Raw genomic sequence first — 23,511 nt, 5'->3', positions numbered from 1 at the left:
AAGGAAAAAATATTCCTTTTGTAAATTAACTAGACAACATAAGTTGTCCAAGGACACATTACTTCTTTTATGGGATGCCTCAGGTCCTTGACCACTCTGTGGTTTCCAGGAAATCAAATGTAATCCAGCTTAGTATGACCACCTAAATTAAGAGGAGACTGGATGAAAAGGATTGGCTCGGCTGCCTAGGATCTAGATCCCTATGTCTTTAACAAGGAAGTTGATTCACTCAGCTTTCTGGCAAATCCAGAACTATGAATGGGATACTCAAGTCGACATCACGATTTTAAAAAAACAAAAAGCCACACTTACCAGAAGCAGCAAGAATGTCAAGCTGCCAACCACTAAGTTAATGACACGATCCTGGAAAGAAAGGAAGGAGATGTTTGAGATACCTTAATTTTATCCAGGCTGGTCCTAGAGGAACACATCTGGGAGACATCTGAAAGGACAACAACTTGGAAAAGATAGAAAGCTGCAAGTCAGTGCTTGGTGAGGGAAGCTATTGAGGAAGTTGGGGAGAAGTGGGTTCAGTCAGGTTATAGGGAACTGTGAAAGCCAGATTTAGGAGACCTCAGCACACCCCTTTTAGGAATCCTAGCCCTTTGTAATAGAAAACGTTGCAATTCTGCTTTCCCAGCCTTCTCTTTCCCAGATTTCCAGTTCCTAAGACTGCCAGTCAAAAGGAACTGCCTTCTCCTGGCATCAGTTTTAGGTGTTTGTTTAAACTACCCCTTAGCTTACTGCCTCATTCTTTCACCCAGTATTTGAAAGTGGAGCCTTTAAGACCTTAAGAGATCTTTTAATCCAAACAGTTCAATTGAGAGGATGCTAACCCAGAGAAATAGTCTAGATTGCTTCGGGTCTTACAGTACAGTACAATACAGCACAGAGGTAGAGCCCTAGGCCTCAAATCAGGAAGACCAAAGTTCAAATACTTCTTCAGATAGATCATAATTGTGTGACTCTGGGCAAGCCATTGTGTTCTCACTTTTAATTTTCTCCTTTGAAAAATGGACTCTTAGCACCTACTACCCAGGGATGTTGTGAGGGAAAAAAAAAACAAATATTGTAAAGCATTTTGCAGATCACAAGATGGCATAAAACCATGATAATAAAGACTCAAATAGGGACATATCATCCCATATCCTTAAATATCTCATGTCTAATGCTTTGAATTGGGTCCCAAGAACAGACAGAAGGAACTTGAAGATTATAAATATTGATCAGGAGAAGTAAGGAAAAATCATTTAATACTAATTTTTTCCTAATAAGATTTTAAATACTTATTGGACAATGCTTATGTTTTCCTTAAAATAAAAATTTAAAAAAAAAAAAAAAAAAAAAAAAAAAAGGTATCATCAGAGCATTAAGAAGTATAAAGCACCCAGAGATATAATGCTGGTCTTGAATATGAAAAACATGGGTTCCAATCCTTCCTCAGATACATGTTAGCTAAGTATTTCCCTGGACAAGTTCCTTAACCTCTGAGTTTCTTCTTTCCTCACTTGTAAAATGGAAATAATAATAGAACTTAACAGAGTTGTGAGGAGGCACACATTGTCAACCAAACCGGAACCAGTCTCTAACTTGTGTGGGGCTGGAGCTATATGGAACAGGCTAGGGATGAGGGAGTCAGGGATCAAACAGAAGTTTCCATTAATTTCAGTGAGGAAGGCTTTTCTTGCTGGTGAAAAGACAGAGTTTATATACATAAAAATCACAAGTGGGCTGGACCATGTCAATCATTCTCAGGTCTTCAGTGGCATTTCCCTTGGCAGATTCATGCATGTATAGTGCAGGCCGTCCTGGGACCTGTGCAAACAGTTTCCAAGTTGATTGTCTCCAAGCGGGGCACAGAATCAGTGGGAACAAGAGAGTGGTACCTGGTTTGGTTCACTTGGCAGGTCCAAGGAACAGAGACTGGGAGTGTGACAAGAGATGGGATACATGTTGCTTCTCGGATCCCTAGAAAATAGTGGGAGCTAAAATCATAAATCCCCCAGAGAACACCTGGTCCTGGGTCAAAGTAATAAAGTACCAGGGTGGGGATCATCCAGAGTGCAAACAATTGCTGTTGTGCCAAACTCAGGCCCAGCCTGCTTACTTGCTCTTAACTCTAGAAAACAGGGCATCTCCAAAATATTTTGGCATTTCCCCCTTTTGGCCAAAGTGGGGTGGGGTGGTCTGAAATTATCTTTTAGCCAATAAAAGAGAGGCAGGTATAAGCCAAGATGCCACAGGATATTGCCCAGGGGTTAGTCCTGGAAGGGACCTATTAAGGAAGCCCATCCCAGTTGTCAGTGCTAGTCATTGTTTACCTGTGAGCAGAAAAGTGAGAGGCCAAGAATATAGAGGGAGATTTATTTGTCACCATTGTAACTGAAAAACATTTAAATCAAGTCCTGTGGAACAGATGCATAGAACTAACCCAAACTTTTGAAGGTAGGTGAGAGAAGAAACCAAGCAGGTAAGAGCCTCCTGGCCAGAGTCAAACAGAACAGACAAGAACAGTAGGCTAGGGGAACATGCAAAAAGGACAGTGCCAGATATTTCATGTAGTTTTCTGGTCCCTAGACATCTTTTCTTGGACAATATGCTTTATTTTGGGGACAACTTTAATTTCAGTTCCAAATCTATAGTCTCTGACTTAATTTAATACAATCACTTAAATTGGATTCTCCAATTTTTAAACATCAGAGAATTTCAGTTTACATATCATTTGTTATTTCTATCCTTATCTAAATCCTATACCTAAGAATCTTTTTTAAATTTATGAGGGTCCAGCTATAAAATGAACATTTTCTGCCTTTTAAATTATCAAGCAGATTAAAAAATGGGAAAATAATTTCATTTTCTGTACCATTATCAATACAATTTGCCTGTAAAATCCAATTAATCCTTAATAAAACTTTAGAACTAAATGACCAAAACCTACTTAAAACCTGAATTTCCATGCTAAATAAATATGGAAGCCATTCATCAATGTATGTATATAGTTCTTAGAGAAAGCAATCTAATTCTGTTGCTTTTCTCAAAATTTTACTTATTTAGAAAACTTTTATATTAAGTCATTGCCTTATTACTTTGTCTAATCATTTACCTCTGAAGCATATTATCCTTATATTATAATTTGACCACATATATAGATTAAAATTAAGATGTTCACATTAGAATCCTATTATAGTAACTCAGAGATGATCTAGTAGCAATTATTTAATAGATTTAGTATTGTACTTCTAAAACTTCTTGATTATAAAAATTTGCTGTAAAAGGTAAAAGAGGGACAAAGTTATAACAATGTTATATCATAATAGAGAGAAAAAAAATTCCATCCACTGGGGGGAAAAAACGTCCTTGGCACTGCTGGATTCCAGGCATGAGTCATGTCTGGCAGCCAATCTAGTCAAAGTATTGAAGGCAAGGTTCAGGATTAACCAAGTGGGGAATTTTCCTTTTTTAGCAAGGAAATGGCACAATGGGGAAAGAGTTAAAAGGCCTGTGTTGGCCATGTCCAAGGCTGTCCCCAAAACCTTTCCCAGGCACAGCCATCCACCTTTAGGCAGTTCCCAGACCGCAACACATGCCATTTTCTCCTACTGGCTTCATGACAATTCAGATAACTATCCCTTACTTTACCACTTACTATTCTTTCTGGAAACTCAGTTTTTGCTCCTAAGGACCATGTAAGTTGGTCAGAATCTGGTTGGATCCCTACCTGCAAGAAGCTAAGTCAAGGACATCACAATCCTCTAAGCACATTGGAGCAGCCCCTACAGAATTAAACATTCAACCCCTTGGTTCCAGAGCCTAAACATATTAACAACATTATTTAACAACAATTTTTATTCCTATTTCTATGCTAGAAGGTTGACAAAGTACTTTGTTCCACCATTCTGGAAAGTCCATGGTCCAACTGTTATCATCTCCATTTTACAGATAAGATAAATGCTCACTCAATGGAATCCCTCCATATTCCAGGAGCTGAAGGCTCAAACTCAGATTTTCTTAATACCAGTGTGAATTTTTCACTACAGCAAGGAGCTCCCAGATAATGTAAGAGCCTCAGATTCAGAGGAGCCAGGTGTGGAGGGAAGAGCTCTAGTCTGGCCATCATTTCTGGTGCTTGTTAGATGAGATCTTGGGCCTTGTTTTCCCTCATCTTTCCAAGGAGGGAGTCTGAATCTTCTAGCTCCAGAATTCTGGTTCTGTCACCTTATCTATCCCTGTCTTTAGGTAGAGTGGTAAAGCCATTTTGGAAAGTTTTCCTTTCACAAGTCCCAAGCAGAAGGTTCTCCAAGTTCCAGCTTCTGGCTTCAGAATATGGTTGGAGAGAATGTCACAAGTCTAACTGTATAGGTTCAGCAGAGCATCACAAAGGGCCCCAGATACAGCATCCCAGAAAGGAATTCTAGATAGCCACCTGCCCGTGGGTTCCCTGAAATCATCTTCCCTCTAGAACAAAACTAACTCATGACACTACACTTAGAACTCCATGGGGAATGAGAAAAGGAAGAGCTATGGTGAGAGTAAGATATAATAACCCACCTTCCAAAAGTGCTTTCTCTCGTGTATAATCTCATTTAATCAACACAGTATTTAATCAACCATGTCAGATATATGTTGGGCAAGAGATCAAGTGAGATATTTAGCAACAATGGAAGGTAGAACCCAAAGCACTGGGATTTCATGGGCTAGTCTGGCAGAACACCAGAAATGCTCCTTCCTTTGGATTGAGTATGGAATCTTTCATCCAGTGCCACATATGGGTTGGTTTTTTATTAACTTTTTTTTTTCCTTCTTTGGAGGAAGAATGGGTATATTTACAAATAGCCAAAATTAAAACAAAAAGTCATCAAAACTTTTTTTTAAGGGAGAGAAAAAAAAATAGAAGGGTCTCAGAAAAACCTGCAAGACTACAGTGATTGATCCAAGTCTGGATCCCTAGTCCTAACTGTTCCGAGAACTTCTAAAATGCACGATTTAGTTAACAAATGAAAAAATTCTGGCTCCAGGCTCAGAAGATCTGGGTTTGGGTCGAGGTTATACTGCCTATATAATTGTGGATGAGCCATTTTCATTTTCTGGGTCTCAGTTTCCTCATCTATAAAATAAAGATGTTAGAGTAGATGGCCTCCAAGATTTCTTTATGGCTATCAATCTAGAATCTAATGAAGAGGCAAGATAATTGTCATTGGGCTATTAAATATTTGGATAAAGGAAGCTGTAAGGGAAGAGAAAAGAATATCTCTGATATCACTCTGCAAGAAAGCTTAGGGAATGTTTCTCTATCTGGTAGCATTTTCCTCAGTTTCTGTTTCACAATTAAGATTTTTATTTTTTTCCCCCTGTAGTTAAATTATCCAGAAACTGAAACTCTAGGCATCTCAGCTGCCCTGTCCAGCACATTTGCTGCATTATGTAGATAGGTACTAGTACTACCCAGGCCAGCTCAGCTCTGCAGTCTGACAAGTGGCTGCTCCTGCCAGCTTTTGGCCATATGACACTGGATTTTTAGATTCTGATACTCTTACAGCAATACCAGCAGTACAGGGAACTGACGGCTTGGGGCTCAGATGGTCTCTACAAAACTAGGGGCAGCTACAAAATCTCTGGACTTCAGACATCGACTTCAGAAAAGACACTTGCCAGTTTATGAATGACTGCAACAATTCCAAATGAGGAAGCCTCTCTACAATGCTACAATTCAGCAATTCCAAGGAGGAGCCACAAAATAAGAGAAAGCTTCCTTTGCAGCAAAAATGTAGCCCTGATCAGAGTCCATCCACTGAAAGAAATCCCCTTCTACAAAGAGAAAAGGTGCTAAGGGAAGAAGGGAGAAAGAAGAACCAGATGAGAAGTGCTGCCGTTCCTGTTTTTATCTTCTCAATTCTTCTTATCAGAAATGAGGATTGATTAGAATACAGAAAAAGGAACCAGGATCCTTCAGATCTTCTACAGTGATAAGAAAAACTAGTGTGCAGAAAAGAAAATGCTATTCTCTTTGTGAATCTAAAATTTTGAAAAATCAGATAAATCAACTTTCTAGGAAACAAAGTCCATTTCTACCTCCCTGCCCGCCGAGTTTCTGCAGAAAGACCTATTAAAATGGGCATCATAATAAAGGCTTTAGAAACTTGATCCATGCTTTAGCACTAAAAAAAAAAAAAAAAAAAAAAAGAGGGGGGGGAGTGAAGGGGAGACATGGAGTGGAGGAACCTTTTTTTTGATCCTGGACCTCTGATTTCTTGAGTATCCATATGGGTGAGGAACTTCCTTTTCCAAAGCAGCCTGACCTCTTTCTAGCAATTGATAATCTTAAAAGTGTTGTCTGGGGTACAGACAGATGAAGATGATGTGAGTAAACTGTAAAAAACTGTCCCCTTTTGATCTGTAAAATTAACACTCTGAAATTGTGTACCCTTTGATCTATAAAGAAGAACTATAAAGACTCCAGTCTCGGGCCCTCCTGGGAAACATATCTCCCCATTCAAGTCAATCGGTGTCATCCAACTGGACCATTTCTAAGGCAAATCACCACCCCACCCCACCCCCACACCAGTGGTACCGGATCCTCATTCAGGAAGCCTTATTGGCTTTCTTTTCAACCTGAAACCTGAGCCTCAGATTTCTATAAAGGATATTTCTGAACTCCTGATTCTTGCAGAATGTCCCTTGATATAGCTGCCTGTCAAGACCCCTGCCCTCTATGAACACATTCTCTTCTCAGAGAAAAACCTTTTGTTATTTCTAATCAAATCAGTCACCTAGCAAAGCTGACCTCTGTAGGGCCAATAAACTTCCTTTTTTGCCAGAATAATATTTCCGGTTCATGAATTCTTTCACAGGGGATGGGTGCCAACCAGAGGGGAAGGAGGGAGGGAGGGAGGGCATTTCTCCCACCTCCACTCTCTGCACTGCTACTAACTAACCTCATCAAAGAGACACGTTTTCCAGAAGCAGGGCTTGAGCCCAACTCCTTATGTGCTGTCTGTAAAACAAGTTACAGAGTACCAAATCCCACTCTCTTAGAAGTTAATTTAAATTTCAGTGAAGTTTTCTGTTTCCTGAGATCTTGATTAAGCCCCACTGTGTGTGTGTGGTCAATTCAGGGAGGAGAGGGAGAGGAAGGATGGGGAGAGGAAGGAAGGAGGGAAGGGGAATAGAGAGGGACACAAGTGAGGATTAGAGTCTTCAAGTGGTCAATTCAGTTTCCACCAAGCCTGGGGGGACTGTTCCCTCAGTAACAAGACTCACAATTAAGGGACTTTTATCCCAGGACAGAGTTGACTCCATTTTTAGACTGTAAAATCCTTAAGGGCAGCGATTGTCTTTTGCCTCTTTATGTATCCCTAAAGCTTATCTCGCATACAGGAGGCACTCAATAAATGTTTAATGAACTGAACTTCATATCAAACTGAAAAAACTAAAGTGCCTCTTTCCTACAAGACTGGTGATCTCCTAGCAGCAATATGGAATAGCAAATAGAGAGCTGGCCTTCGAATAAGAAAGGACCAGATTCAAGTCCCAGGGCTGACACCGATCAGCTAAATGCTTGTTGGCAGCTAGGTGGCCCAGTAAATAAAGTTGGACTTGGAGTCAGCAACCCCAAAGTTTGAATCTTGTTTCAGATACTTGCTACCTTGCTACCTTGGGCAGATTCAGTCTCCTCATTGGTAAAATGGGGACAATAATACCTATCAGCACAGGACTATTTTGAAGGTCAAATAATGTATGCAAAGTGTTTTTCAAACTTTCAAGTGTTAAGATAAACCTTAGGTCTTCCCACTGGGTTCTGAAGGCCACGCTTCAGACTGTCTAAGACAAGTTCATCCACTTTGGTAGGTAGAGGCCATTTCCTCATTTGGGGTTCCCTATGCCAATGAAATCATAGGCCCTGTTCCTGCCTCCACTCCCTCCAGAAAAAAACTGATTTTATTCATGAGGAGCTCTTCTGTTGATGTATACTGCATCCCTTCCATACTTTAGTATGCCTTCTTGTATTTTCTCTGCTATCTCATTTTACAAAAAAAAAAAAAAAATCTGATTTCTAAAAAGCTTCTGATAACCACCACTCCACACTTAGCTAGGGCTGATCCTCAGATGACAGACACATGCTTATTAATTCATGCATGACTGGCCCAGGCCTGAAGCCATTCTAGTTTGAGACCAGAGCTTACATTCCATTGGCATAACCTTTGAGAACCCATAGTCAACTCTGTGGCTAGAAAGGCAATTTAAGTGCATTTTATTATTTCCTACCTTATTATCTCGTTTTTGTTTTTTTTTTAAGGTCATTATATACCAATCACCTACACCCCACTCCCAGCAAAATAAATAAATTAAATAAAATAGTCTTCTCATAAGAGATTTAGCATGCTTGTACACATTGAGACAGGCAAGTAGAAAAGATGCATCTATATAAATTATGCATTACCAGAAGATTTACATTTTAAAATCTGTGTGTATGAAGCTGCAGAATTTTTTGGAATCTATAAATATGCTCTCTCCAGATAGAAGTATATCATATTCAGTATAAAGAAATCAACACATACATACAATCTGAATTTTCTCCTAGAATTATGTATCTGGAGATCAAGGAGCAGAGTTGCAAGGAGTGTACCAGCACAAGCATTCCTCCAAATCTTCTGCCATCCTTTTCTGGAGTCCTTTCCATAAAGCTAAAGTACAAAGTCTCTGGAAAAATCACAGTCCTTGAAAAAAGCACCAACACCTTCAAACAAGGCGAAGCCTTGAGTGACCTCAAGATCCCTCAAGTCAAACTATCAGTAAATATTAAGGACCTACTATGTGCCAGTTATTGCACTAAGTCTTGAGGAAACAAAAAAACAATTCACCCAAGGAAGCCAAGAGACACAAGACCTTACTGTTCCTAAAGTCAATCAATCAATAAACATTTATTAAGTGCCTGCTAAGGCTGTGTGCCTGCCCACACAGAGTTTACAATCTAATGGGAAAGAAAACAAGCAAATATGTGCAAATTGTAAAATAATTTATGGGGAAGACACTAAAATTAAGAGAGATGGGGATTGGAAAAGAACAACCTAACATGAATCGTTCATATTTTCTATATATGGAAAATTAAAATTAATTAATTTGGGTGCTCTCTAAATAATACGATTATTTATTTAATAAAAAGTGACAAGACTATGAAGAAAAAAAAGAGATGGGGAAAAGCTTCCTATAGAAAATAAGATTTTAGTTGGGATTTGAAAGAAGCTAAAGTTGCAGTGTAACCCTTCTCCAATCCATGACAACGGCCATTCCCTGCAACAAGAGACTTCTCTTACCTTTGTCACATCCTTCCCTGACCCCCACCATCATTCATCTAGTCAGCAATTCTGGAACACCTCTCATTTAGAAAAAGGAGGAACGGGGGCAGTGCATGGAGCACCAGCCCTGAAATCAGGAGGACCAAAGTTCAAATCCAGTCTCAGACACTTAGCACTTCTAGCTATGTGATCCTGGGCAAGTCACTTAATCCCAATTGCCTCAGCCAAAAAAAAAAAAAAGATAAAAAAAGATAAAAGATAAAAGAAAAAGGAGGGAAGAAACAATTGCTATATATGGCAATGGGAAGGGACCTTTAACGGCCTTCCAGCACAACCAATGTATGAAATCTAGTTCTAACCCAAACAAGTGGTCATTCATTGTTTTCTTGAAAACCTCCAATGAGAGGAACTCACCACTTCCCAAGCTGAGTCACTTACCTTACTTTTAGGACAGCCCTAATTTTTAGGAAGTTGATCCCATGCCTAAATTATCCTCTAGACAACTTTTTTCCTTTGTTCCTGGCTCTGCCCTCTGGAGCCTAAGAGGGGACACAAGAGCCTTCCTGCATGTTAAATTGGCTATTTGAATATCTGGGACCAACTATCAAGTTTCTCCAAAGTCTTCTCCAGGCTTAGCATGCCTCAATTCAGGATTCCCAAGACAAAGTCCATGGGAGTACCCCCAAGTCCTTGATTCAGCTGAGTTTTTACACTACCCAAATTAAATTTAAGAGCCCAGAGCAGGTTCATGCCAAAGTAATCCCAAAGGATTAAGTGATGGAGTATTCCGATTCCAACTTCTGACAGGACTGCTAGCCATTCCCTTGTCATTTAATCAGCCTAATGCTTGTTTTTACTGAAAATTAATCAAAAGGTTACCAAGGTTAAGGCTCAAGCTGCTCCCTCACTTCATGTAGTTTCCCAGTAAGAAAGGAAGGAATAAGCATCTCTTTTGGTGGCTTCTGGCCATTCTAACTGGCTTCTAGGTCACTTAAAGCATAAAAGGCCCAATACATTCCAATACCTTCTACAGCTAACCAGATAAAGAGAGGAGAGCCCTTCTACTCCAAGTGTTTTGAATATCTTTAATTCAATGCTCTTTCTATGCTATGGCTAAGTAAACCTCCTTTTGCTGAACTGCTGAAGAACCTCCAAGTACCTAATTTCATTCCAACAGGGAATCAACTATATTAATATGATCTACACAAGTTTATCTTATATATAGTTTATCTTCTAAATGTTTGTTTGCATGTCCTGTTACAGTAGAAGCTCCTTAAGAACAAGGACTGACTTTTGCCTCTTTTTGTTCCCCAGGTGCACAGTGGTACCTGACACATAGTAGATGCTTAATAAATATTCAGTGATTGATAGCCCATTTTACAACTCTATATTAAATAAAGCCTTGATTTGAAGAAAAGAAAAAAAGCAGATGGGTTAGCCTAACTTCTAGATTAGAGTTAGCATTGCTGAGATGGAACATTTATTTTCATTCAGTCAAAGTAGAGAAAAAGTTGGAAAATCTCATCTATTCAAGAGGAACTAAATTACCACCTTTCCAAGAAATACTGCTGTTAGACAATACTTCTCCCCCACAAGATCACCTGTGGTTTCTGTTTAAAAGGCAAGTGGACCTTTATGATCTCTTGTCAGTATTTTGTAACTGAGTCTATGTTCAAATCTGTAACTTGACATCTGGTGACTGTGTCAAATTCACTTGTTTGGGGATAAAGGAAGTTGAGCCATTGGGCAAGCAGTCCTTAGGAAGGATTTTTATAGCACCTACTATATACCAGGCATTATGCTACCCATTTTTACAAATATCTCATTTGATCCTCACACCAACCTTGGGAGGAAAGCATTATTGAATTCAATATTATTTTACAGCTGAAAAAAATGAGTCAACTTGATAGAGATAAAGTGACTTGTCCAGGGTCTCAGCTAAGGGAAGGGTGAACTTGAACTCAAGTCTTTCCAGGTACATTACTAACCATTTCATCACCAGACACCCTGAGATCCCACTTTGGTCAGTTTGCTGTGTTAAAATCTTAACCTTGGGCATCCCCTGGAAAAGCATGGCATGAGTCTCCAGACCCAGTGGGAACAGGACCCAAGACCCAGAACAGATAGTTATCCCAGGGAAGGTGGTGGTCCCAAATTCCAACATCACAAAAAGACTGGGGGAGGCTGAAGCCTGGGTACAGTGGTGGGAGAAAGCAGACTCCAAGAGATCTGCAAAGTGTAGGTCTTCTGCAAAAAAGCAACTCCTTGAGGAAATGCCTCAATCAGTAACTATTATGAAGATAATAGTTATAAATCTGCTCTGCAGCTCCACTGATAGCAATTTTTTTAGACCACCATTCACACAGCTTAGCTTTTAGAATACTTTGTAAAGATCTGGGATGTTTAGTCCATCTTGTTTAGATTCTGGAAAAAATTCAAAAGCATACAGAAAAATTAGGTACTAGGAACTTTAAAAGTATGCCCATAGTCACAAACATGAGACTGCATAATTGAGTTACAAGTCAAATGACAAGCGATGACAAATTTGATCAAGAAGCAATTATGAATGCCTGCCAAATGTAAGGTGCTGTACAGTGGTCCTTGCCCTCAAGTAGCTTATGGACATAAAAAAGCTGCCAAAACTTGTGTATTTGAAGTTACAAGGACCACATGAAAGAGACAGACAGTAAGTACCACATGATTTCAAAGAAGGAAAACCTCATCATGGCCTAGGGGATAAGGCTTCCTACAGGGAGCAGAACTTCAGCTGCTTAGTAACAGAAGAGAGGGACTCTAGTGATTTCAATAGACCAGGCTGGCTGACTGGGTCCCATAAGAAAAAGTAGTTGAAATTACAAGTAGGGGAAAGAGGCTGGGGCCTTTTTTTTTTGTCCTTTGCTGAGACAGATGGGGTTAAGTGACTTGCCCAGGATCACACAGTAGGAAATGTTAAGTATCTGAGACCAGATTGGAACTCAGGTCCTCCTGACTTCAGGGCTGGTGCTCCATCCAGTGCCCAAATTAGCTGCCCCTGGGGCCAAATTTTACAAGGTCTGAAATACCAGTTTGGGGTTTGACCATTTCCCCTCTGAAACATATAAAAGAAAGCTCAAAAGACCCAACTACCTATCTGACATTTAGTAAATACCTTCTTAACGTTGTTGGGAAACCTTGGAAATAAGGAAGTAACATGGCAGTCCTACTCCAATCTGGTTTAGAATGGCTGCATTTAGACTTAATAAACTATGAGGAAAATTAGGAAGGGTAAGGAGAGGGGAGGAGTTAGGAAGTCAAAAAATCAGAGAAGATTCTACTGTTGTCAAAACAGAACAATGCCAGAGGGAAACAACAAAATAAAACACACATATCATAGACTTTGGGAGCTGATCCTCTAGTCAAAATGTTGTCAATTTAAAGATGAAGTACCTGAGGCCCAGAGGGTTTGAACAAATTTCCCCAGATAGTCAACCCCCAAAACACACCTGAAACTTGACATCTAGACTACCATATTATACTTCTGCTTAAAAGAGAAAATAACTGGACTGTAAGTGGAAAGTGGCCACAGCAGCCAGGGCCTAATTTCCATGAGGGGGCCTCATCTGTGTAGCACCAGGAATATCATGCCCATGGAAAGGCCCTGGGTGGAAACTAGTCTGAAGAGAAGCTGGGAAGACAATGACCTGTCAAGTACAATGTTCTTTTTTTATAAACGGGCAGGGGAAGGGCCTGCCAAAGACAGAGCATCTTAAATACAGCTGTGTCATCAAATAAACCATGAGTTTAGCACACACACCCCAACACCCTCTGCATTAATTATAGCACTGTCATTTGTACACTATCATTTACCAAAGGGCACAAGTGAGAGAGAATTAATGGGAGAGAACCAGGCAATGGGCCACCAAAAAAAAAAAAAAAAAAAAATCTGTATCACTTATTAAAGTACCTTAAGAAAAGAGGAGGCAAAAAATTTAGGGTCGATTTCTAGTAGGTTTTCTCATTTGCCTTTTGATTCTTTCAACAAAAAGGAACAACCTCCTTTCTTAGGGGAAGACGCTGGGTAAGGGATTCCCAAGTCACTCCAAACAGTGGAAAACATGACTCTCAACTCACTGAAAGCTGTACTCTTCCCCCATTCACTCTACATGATAAATTCATTAACTTCTCCTCCCTCAAGGTCCTACCTTACCATTCCCCCTATTCTTAGTTTTAACACAACCAATATCTAGTCAGAATAACAACTGGATTTAGCATTATCTTTATCGTATGGAGAAAGAGTTTAAAAAATCCCAGTCACCTTCTAGAGATTTGAAGATACCTTTCGATTTTTTTATTCTACAATCTGAAATACTTCTGAGTCTTTTTTGGTCTCATTTTCCCAAAGAGAAAAAAAGGCATTTTATGATATGGAAATGGTGGGTTTATAAGTACAATAAGAGATATCTCAGAGGTCTAAATTGGGAAGGGCACCTCAGATATTTCAACAAATCTGAAAGCTTCTGTAGTTTGCTAAAATAATAATAATAATAATAAATACTATATCTAAAAAGAATAAGCATTGCAATGAACAATAGAAATTTTTTTTAAAGAGTTCAAATCCATCCATGGATACTTACTAGCTATGTGACCCTACCTATAAAATGGGGATAATAATAGCACCTACCTCCCAGAATAGTAGTATCAAATGAGGTATTTATAAAAATATTTGCAAACCTTAAAAGCACTATATAAATGCTAGCTATTAAGACATGGATATGAGTGAGTTTTATTATGATTAATGATTCTAATCAGGAACCAGGGAAGTTATAGATGTTTTCAATCTTAAATTATCTAACATAAATCATCCCATATAACATTCTCAAAGAGAATCCTGGGGATCTCTGAAACCCTTTTTAGAGAGTCTACAAATTCAAAAATAGTTTTTATTTCCAATATGGCAAATGTCTATAAATATAACCCAGATAAACAAAAACGCTTTGGAGAGATCCTCAATAATTTTTAAAAGGGTAAAGATACTGAAAACAAAAGTTTGAGAACCACTGCCATATAACATTGAATAGCTTCACCCATATAAAACATTTTACATTTCAACTAATGTCACACAGAGAAGTATTATGATCACTACATTTGGGGAAAGCAAGGCTCAGATTGATTAAGGGGTGAGAAAGAAGGGATCCAGCTAATAAATGGCAGAGCCAAGACCCAATCAAATCCAGTTTTTCAAATCCAGTTCCATTCTTCTTTTGTTTAGATTGTACTACTTTCTCTGGACACAGGTGGCGTAGTGGATAGAGTGCTGAGCTAGAGTCAGAAAGACTCATCTTTATGAGCTCAAATTTGGCCTCAGACACTTACTAGCTGTGTAATTCTGGACAAGTCACTTAACCCTTTTAGTTTTCTCATTTGTAAAATGAGCTGGAAAAGGCAATGGCAAATCACTCCAGTATCTTTTTCGCCGAAATCCCAAATGGGGTCCAGAAGAGTCAGACATTACTGAAAACAACTAGAACTACTTTCACTAATAAACCGGTGAGGAGATTAAGAAGAAAAAAAAAAACTCATATGAAAAAATATTGGGGGAAGAACTTTTCTTAGAAGCCAAGAACTGGAAAACAAAATGAATGTGTGTTGATTAGTTTAACAAACTAGTGTATGAATGCAATGGATTGTTACAATGTTAGAAGAAACAAATTCAAGGCAACTTGGGGAAAACAGTATAAACTGATATAGAACAAAATAAGCAGGGTGTACATGTAAAAGGTACATGATGACCACCAAAAAAAAAAAAAGTAAAGGAAAGCATTTTAAAGTGTTCCAAACTGTTACCAATTCAGAGACCAATCATCATTTCAGAAAACAGATGAATAATACCTCCCACCTTCCAGAAGACAAGTGGTAGATAAAAGGTTCAAGAGATACACATTTTTCAGATATGGACTATGAGTTCATTTGTTGTCCTTCACTCTTATTAGGATTGAGAGGAGATGGATGGTAGTACAGAAGAGGGAAAGATCTGAGAGAAATGACACTGATATTTTCCAAAAGGAACATAAAACATTTTTACAAATAAAAAGCAGGTGGCACTACACCCTACATTCCCATTAAAAATGATAGCAAGGCATTTGTTCTAAATGTTATGGATGATAGGGATTTGGAGGTTTCACAATCAAACAAAATTTTGAGTACTCCAAGAACAAAAAAAAAAAAAAAAAAATTAAAATCCTTCAAAAGGATTTGATTGGCTGAGGAACATTTGATTGTTAACAGTTAAACAAAAAGTTCTAAGCATTTTTTAATGGGGGGAAGGGAGGAACAAAGGAAGAAAGAAACCATGGGTGTCCATTTTGGAAATGGCTAAAAAGTTATGACTTTTTAGAATCATTGCACTACAAAACTTCATTAAGACACAAAAAATATGAGCAATTCAAACAAATATATATATTACATACTTATATGTAATATATACTCAAAGGAAACAGAACCAGGAAACATGTAAAATTACTATAATTCATGAAACAAAAAAGAATACTAAAATGAAGCAAAATGCTGTGTTAAGTCATGGCCCTATAGAACAGATGAGGAAAATTGTTCCTTTCTTTTTGGAAATAAAGACAAGGGTTGGAGGATGAAGCCTATATATCAAATGAAATCCTTGTATTGTTTGGCTTTTCTTGTTTTTGTTACAAGAGAAGGCTCACGTGGTAGTCAGAATAATATACAGAAATTACTATCCTGAAAAGTAAAAGACATCAATAAATCTGATTTTTTAGAAAGAGCTTCCCAGGTGAGAAGGGTCCCTTTGAAGCCTACCTCAGTCACTATCTCCAATTCATCCTGTTTATCTATTTTCCTGTTACCTAACTGTTTACATGTGGTCCCTTCCATTAGACTAGGAGTTCTTCAAAAACAATGGACAATTTTTGACATTCTTTTATCCCCAGCACTGAACATTGTTCCTGGTGCATAATAAGTACTTAATATTTCTCAGGGTTTTCTTTTTCTTCTTGATCCGATTTTTCTTGTGCAGCAAGATAAATATGTACACATATACTGGATTTAACATATATTTTAATATATTTAACATTTATTGGACTACCTGTCAGCCAGGGGAGGGGATGGGGGGAAGGAGAGAAAAAGTTGGAACAGAAGGTTTTGCAAGGGTCAATGCTGAAAAATTCCCCATGCATATATATGGGTTTGTTCATGTGCCTCTACCACCTACATTTTCTCCTCAAGTTCTCTCCTTAGAGGTGACCATCTTTAAAAAAAAAAAAAAAAAATCAGACAACCTGAAGAGTGACTATTATGTGTGATTTCTTGGTATCAGAAAAAAAGATTAGAAAAAAATGAAGTAGACAGAATAGGACTGAAGAAAGGTCAGGTTCTCTAGAGGCTTTCCCCATCCATCTCCAAATGGAGATGTCTCAATGTTTTAGACAATTTCAAAGCATATTTCATCTTGTATTGTTATTTAACTTTTTGTTGCAGTTCTAGTAACCAAAATAAGCAAAAGTCTGCAAACCTAATTTCTCACCTCATCCCCCACACCAGAAATTATCTCTGAGCACTAGCAAAATGTTTTCATATGCCTCCTAATGAAAAGTTTAGAAAATGTGGCAAACTTGAGGGAGTTGACATTTGCCATTTTCTCAACTCAGTCACAAAGTTGGTAAGGCAACATGTGGTTTTTTACCTTAAGGCATAGATAGGCTTAAACTCCCAAGTGTGGCCCCTACCAGATGAAAATGTCAATGGGAAATATTTAACAAAATAAATAAAAATATAATATAACACAAATACAGTTAATATGAGGTTTCCTAAGTCAACATGCAGTCAGTAGGGATCCTTTTATAAGTTTAGGGGCACTGCAAATTTGACATCAATGTTTTAAATTATTTACCTTTAATATTTCCAAAGTAATTAAACGCCCAGTTTATGGAAGGCATCATAACCAGCACTATACTCATAATGACCTAGGGCAAAGCATTTTACTTTCCTGGGTCTCAGTTTATTTGTAGAAGCGTGGAAGGAGTTGGACTAAATGATTTCTAATGTTTCTTCTTTTAGGATCTACTTCCAAGGGCAAGAAAACTTGTTGGTCCACCTCCCTGCATCCCCATCTCCAGCACTGGGGTAGAAACAGATAAAGGAGCGAGGGGGCAGGAAAATAAAGAACTGAAATGTTTTTTAAAAGACACAATGTGGCATAATGGAGAGAGAACTGGCTCTGCTTCTGACAGTACTTGGTAGTGAGTTCCTGGGCAAGCCTGACCTCTTATGCCCCAAGTAACTCTTTCACAACTGTACATTATAGATCCCAGTGGAAGAAAAGTTGCACACCAGAAGATCCCTATTGGATAATTTCCCAGGTCTCTACTGCTCTGTACCATCTTCCCTCCCCAGAAATGTAGGCCAAGTGCCAACAGAGCATGATCATTTTATTGTTGTTTTCCCATTCTAGACATAGAAATGCAAGCACAGGAATAAAAAACAAAAGCATTTTCTATATAGATTCGTCATCTAAAGCTGTTTCCTGCCTTTCTTGGGAAATAAGAGAAACCCCATTCCCTTACACTCCAATCTTTGGCCTTTGAGGAAGGGTAAAAAGACTTCTCCTGCCTTCCAAGAAGGGGAAAAAGACCATTTCCTTCATTTTCTCACCTTGTCCCCTCCCCCGAGTTGCTTAAGGCCCTCAGAGGCCTTAATCTCTAGGAGTGTTGATAACCTACCTAAACTCATTCTTCAATGATTAACTCCCACCTGCTGCTGAGTGTAGCTGGAGAAAATCACAAAAATACTACGAATTTATATTATATACTTCAAAATGATGGGGGCAGCAGGATGGCACAGTGGCCAGACCGTTGGCTCTGAAGTCAGAGGAACCCAAGTTCAAATATGGCCTCAAACACTTCACACTCACTGTTTTGTGACCCTTGGGAAGTCACTTAACTCCAAGCCTCACAAAAAAGTAAATAAAATAAATTTAAAAAAAATAAAATAAAAAAAAGTAAATAAAATAAAATAAAACGGACCCTCACTGTGGCACGGCAATACTTTTACACCTCCCTGAATCACTATCCCTCTCATCATAGGAGCTCTTTCAAACCTTTTCATCCTTTTCTAAACTTTTCATGGTTTCTCTTCTTCAAACTGTTTCAGACAAGAATTTTGTCTCATATTTCACTAGAAATTTCAGGCCATTCACCAGAGTTCCCCTTTCCCCCTATACATCTCACCACTTTTCCCCCGTATCTCCTCCGTTCCTGTCTTCCTTAAAAAAGTAAATCTGTCACCATATGAATGATTCTGTTCCATCTCATTTATCCTCCAACAGACTGCCTCTTTTCACTCCCATTCTCACTTATCTTCAGTCTCTCCCAATTTTCCTGTCACCTACAAGCAAGATCTTAACTCTTCCATTCTCAAAAGACCCTAATTTGATCTTCCATCCCATAACTCCCTCCCTTTTTTTGACCCAACATCTTGAGAAGGCAGTCTGTACTTAATTTCTTCTCATTCTCTTAAGTCTCAACTTCCTGTCCCGAGACTTCATTCAACTAAAACCATTCTCTTTTAAGTTACAAATGATTTCCTAATTACAACCCCCTTTTCTCTTTTACCTTTCAATAACCTCAATTGCTCTCTTCCCCTAAATATTCTCCTTACTCAAGGTTTCCATGATAATACTCTCTCCTGCAGGTCTCTAGCAACTTCTGAGGCTCCTTTGCCGAAATCTTCCTCCAAGTCACACCAGCTAAATGTGGACCCCCAAGATTCTGTCAATCAGCTGTTATGGATTCAATTATCTTCAAGCAATTCTCAGTCCTCTTTATCCAGTTCCTAACATTTTTTTCTAGTCTCTCAATTTACATCTCCTGTTGCCTACCAGATATCATGAACTAAATGTCCTATGGGCATTTTAAACATAGCATATCCAAAAGTGAACTCAATATCTTTCCTCCAAACTCTATTCTTTTCTGAACTTTTCTGTCACTCTAGATTACTACTACCCTCCCAGGCATCCAGACTCAAAATGAAGGTGTCATGCTTGATCCTCGAAGCTCTTTCAGATATACCCCATCCAATCTATTGCCAACTTTTCCAGTTCATCCTTCACTTAGCTGTCAAAATGATCTTAAATTGCAAGTCTGAACATGTCATCACCAGCACCCCCACTCAAAAAACCCCCAGGGGATCAAAGTTCCTTGTCCCACAGTCCTTCCTAATTTGATGCCCCCTCTCTTTCCAGTCTCCTTACCCTTATTCCAGCTCTCACCCAAGCTCTATAATCCATAGACAGCGCCTCCTTACTGTACCTTGAACAAGAAATCCCATCCGGTATTTTCATTTACTGAATCTGAATGCTTGGATTGCTCTTCCCCTCCCTTTCTCTCCTAGTCTCCCTGTGCTCCAAGTCCAGCTACAATCCCACTTTCAAGTTTTCCTGCCCCCTTAGCATTTGTGCCTTCCCTTTATTAATCAATCATCTCGAGTTTATCTTGTACACAGCCAGAGTTTGTGGGCACCCCCATTAGTCTGGGAACTCCTTTGAGAACTTATCTTTCTTTGTACCCCCAAATCTTGTCACAGTGCCTGGCACAGAATAAGTATTTCATCAATGCTTACTTACTGGTGAATTTAGAAATGTAATCTATTTCCTCATTTAACCCAAAGTAACCAAGATCATTTCCAAATCATCAGAAAGTGGAGGAGTATTTTCAAGTGTTCTGCTTCGGATAGTTCTCTATGGTCCCATACATACATATCTTGTGATCTAAGCATAAACCAAAAGGCTAAAATATAAAATAGTAGGTCAGAAGACTAGATCTTATCTATGAAGCAATTGTATCTTGAAAGCCTAATGATACTTTAAGACTTAGATGTAAAAGATAACTTACTAGAAATAAGAAAGAACACTAAGAAAGAAGGTGCCACGTACTTCTGCAATTACCCAGAGCACCTTAGAACCAATTGCTAGTGGCAAGGATAATTAATGCCCTTTTAAAGGTAAGTAGAAATATAAAGGAAACGGGCCCGTTAACTTGCCATTACTCAGCAATTTAATATTAGGAGTGAGAGTTCCATCAAATTAATACATACACACTATCTGCCCTTCTGCACATTTATTCAAATTTGATGAAGCAATTACCTTACAATTAACATCCTCAGGTAATAAGTCTCCCATAGCAATCTCACAGGTGAAGGAATTGCCTCCCCAAGATCACGCATATACCTAGCAAAGTGGGACAGGAGCTGAGGTTTTGTAATGCCAAAGAAACTGAGCAAGACAGAGATTAGAAACCAATCCAATAATTTATTAAGTGGAGAGAAATACTGGGACCAATGGATCCCAGGGCTAGAGGAGACTATCATCTCAAAGAATCTAGCCCCGACTATCGGGGCAGGGAGCCGTTTATGGAATAACAAGAACAATGGCAGGATGGAGGGATCTAGGTGGGGAAAGGTTACTGATATTCTAATGACATTAAGGAATGTCTATAACACCTTTATCTCAACCATTAAGAGGGGGCGGTCATAACCTTAAGGCAGAATACGAAATAGGACAAATGGAGGAACTGGTCACCCCATTAAAAGAGAACTCTGGCATCACAGTTTGACTCCAAGCAAGGTGCTACTTCCGTTAGATGATTTCCTGACCATCTTCTCTCAATCCTCACTCAACTGAGTCCCCCCCCCCCCATTCTCCTTTCATCTTATTTCCAGAATGTTGACCCCCAAATGGAGGAAAAATTCCCTTTACTACTAACAACTTCATTCCATTATTTCATCCCAAAGTAGCGACTAGAAGGGGGGCGGCGGGGTTGGTTTGGGCAAGTGAGAGTGCTTTGGAAGACCTGAAGTCACCAAAAGTATCCTTCAGGCAAATTCTCCGGAAAGGGGAACCAAAACCAAACAAATCTCTGTGGCCTTTCTTTCGCGCCTCCCCCACCCCGGGTGTGAAGCACACCTGGGGAAGGAGAGCGGGTTCGGTAAGTGCTTTCCGGAAAGGAAGGACCCTTCCCCCCACCTCCGCGGAAGAGGAGGAAGAAGTGAATGAAATGGTCCTCTAAAGGACCAGCTCTCCACTCAAGTGCAGGTGAGAACAGAGAGGTTTCTCCACTCCCCCTCCCCTCCCATTGCACCCCCAAGCCCCAACATCTTGGCCAAGCTTCCCCCGAAGCCTCGGAGGCCTGCAGTGGACTTGAAACTCTTCAGAGTAATAATAGCCTTTTAGGAAGCTCGGCAGCCCTCGTGCCCCCCGCCCCGGGGGGGGGAGGGGAGGAAGGCAGGCCTAACTGGGATTTCACTAGTGTTGGGAAGCCCCAGGTGAGCAACTTCTCCCAGCCCCACCCCGGCCGCAGAGGAGGATGTCGGAGGGACACAAATACACGAAAAACCAAAGCCGGGGCTCACCCTCGCCGACGTCTCTCCGAACAGGGGTCTGTTGTCCAGGCCACTGGTGCCATAGGTCCTAGTGGCAAAGTCCTCCATGTTCCCCCTCTCTTGTCCCTTTAAAACAGTTGCTTGTTCTCTCCGATCGGCTCTCAAAACAGAGTCATCTCCGTCTCCGGTGGCCTTCACTCCCACGGCACACCGTGCTGGCTATTTAAGGGACTCATTGCGGGGGAACTATCGATTGGAAATGGCTACAAGGGGGACGCTCAATCCCGGGTTCGGAGACCTCGTCCTCCAACTTTTAATTCCCTCCTCATGGCGAGATGCCGCCGCAGGGGGGGTGGAAAGAGACCAAAGCCATTTGGCCAACAGGTTCTCTGGGGAAACTGGCAGCGAAAGGCTAGACCACCCTTTCCGTAACCCTACCCCCCGAGATGGGAGCAGTGGTAGTGCCCCCTCCCTTCCCCAAAAGGGCTTCTTCCTGGCGCCCCAAAAACGAGTCAGGCTTTCTCCCGCTGTCCCACAGAAAAGCTGAGGCTCTGGAACCGAGGGGGGGGGGGGGGGCGGGAGCGCAGGGAGGCGTCCCCCGCCTGGACGCCGTCGTAGTCAGCCTTCAGAAACAGTAGCCGCTGGGACACTTTCTAAAAATCACCAGCCCGCGGCCGCATCGCCAGCGAAGCTGCCGGCGTGCCCTTCCCCCTCCCTCTTTTTCCAGACGGGTGCCGGAGTGAGCGCGGCGTCCACGACGTACGGAGACCCCCGTTCCGCGGGGCTTCCGCGGAAGCCGCAGCCGCGCTCAGTAAACTTTCATCCTTCTCGCGGTCGCTGCGTCCCCGGCTCCCCCTCCCCAGCTAGCGGTGCGCTTCCGGGCAAGCCGAGAGCTCCCTAGGCGCAGGTCTGCGGCGGGGCCGGCGGCCTGGGGAAGCAAGGAATCCGGGCCCCTTCTTCAGTCCTGCGGGGAGCCGTTTGCCTCCTACGGGGAAACCGGGCTGCGATGCAGCTCGGCCCCGCGAGTCCGGAGCCCGGGCCTGACCATTCCCTTCCCCTCGGCCGCCGCGGCGGTCCTCTCGGGGAGCGGCATCCTGACACCGGAGCGCAGCGGGGACGATGGGAGGGGCGGTGGCGCCCGCCCGCCGGCAGCCCAACGCCCGAGGCAAAGTCCCCGTTAGCGGATCCCGGTCTCGCCCGTGCGTCGCGTCCGTAGGGAACAGCGCCAAACGTTAGCAGAGAGAACCCCGCCGGGGCCGGCGCTCCATCGCCGCCGCGGGGCCCGGCCGCTGCGGCCGCGTTCGGGAGGCCAGGTACCGCCCGCCGAGCCCCCGGCTAACCCCCCCCCCCCCCGCCCCGCACTGTCGCAAACCGGCCCGCAGCCCGCCCGCGCGTCACGGCCGCGGCGCGCCAATCCGGCAGCGCCGGGGGAGGGGCGCGGCGGCGGAGCTCGCTTCCAGAGCCGCGGCTCGTGTTCCGGGCGGGGCGCGGGCTCCCGGGACCCCTGCAGCAGCCGCTCGGGCTGCCCACGCTCTTTTCCCCTCCCCCGCCGCCGCCGCCGCCGCCGTGGTTACGGAAACATTAGCCCGAACTTGCGGGCCCGGGGCCCGAGACCGAGGGAGGGGCTGGGGAAGGAGGGAAAAGTTTGCCTGTTGCAACTAGTTTCCTGCAAGCGGCGCGGCTCCCAGGAATGGCGCTTTGCAAGTGACCGGGTCAGTTTCTGAATTCTGACTGACCGTGGCTGCCCCGTTTCGGCGGGGGGGGAGGGGGGTGACCTTCCTCCCGAGACGTGGGCGCGGCGGGAAATCAAAACCCTGGAGTCGGGAGCAGCCCCGTC

At 41.6% G+C, this 23,511-nt stretch overlaps 1 protein-coding gene across 4 annotated transcripts in view; it reads right to left on the bottom strand.

The window, feature by feature from the left end:
- TMEM243 (transmembrane protein 243) overlaps positions 1-23,511 on the bottom strand; it is a 72,152-nt gene that overhangs the window by 41,794 nt on the left and 6,847 nt on the right. For 2 of the 4 annotated variants that reach the window (XM_031938628.1, XM_031938629.1), the window contains exons 1-2: positions 21,705-23,053; positions 313-363 (exon numbers count right to left, since the gene is read on the bottom strand). In XM_031938628.1, coding sequence (XP_031794488.1) covers positions 313-363; positions 21,705-21,782 — 129 coding nt within the window. In that variant the 5' untranslated portion in view covers positions 21,783-23,053. Of the gene's footprint in view, positions 1-312; positions 364-21,704; positions 23,054-23,511 lie in introns of those variants that run through there. The other 2 variants (XM_003771435.4, XM_031938630.1) reach the window with 2 other exon arrangements.

This window comes from Sarcophilus harrisii, chromosome 5 (assembly GCF_902635505.1).
Source record: "Sarcophilus harrisii chromosome 5, mSarHar1.11, whole genome shotgun sequence".
Taxonomy (NCBI): domain Eukaryota; kingdom Metazoa; phylum Chordata; class Mammalia; order Dasyuromorphia; family Dasyuridae; genus Sarcophilus; species Sarcophilus harrisii.
The sequence above is the reverse complement of the archived record's forward strand: the minus strand, read 5'-3'. Positions and strand labels throughout refer to the sequence as shown.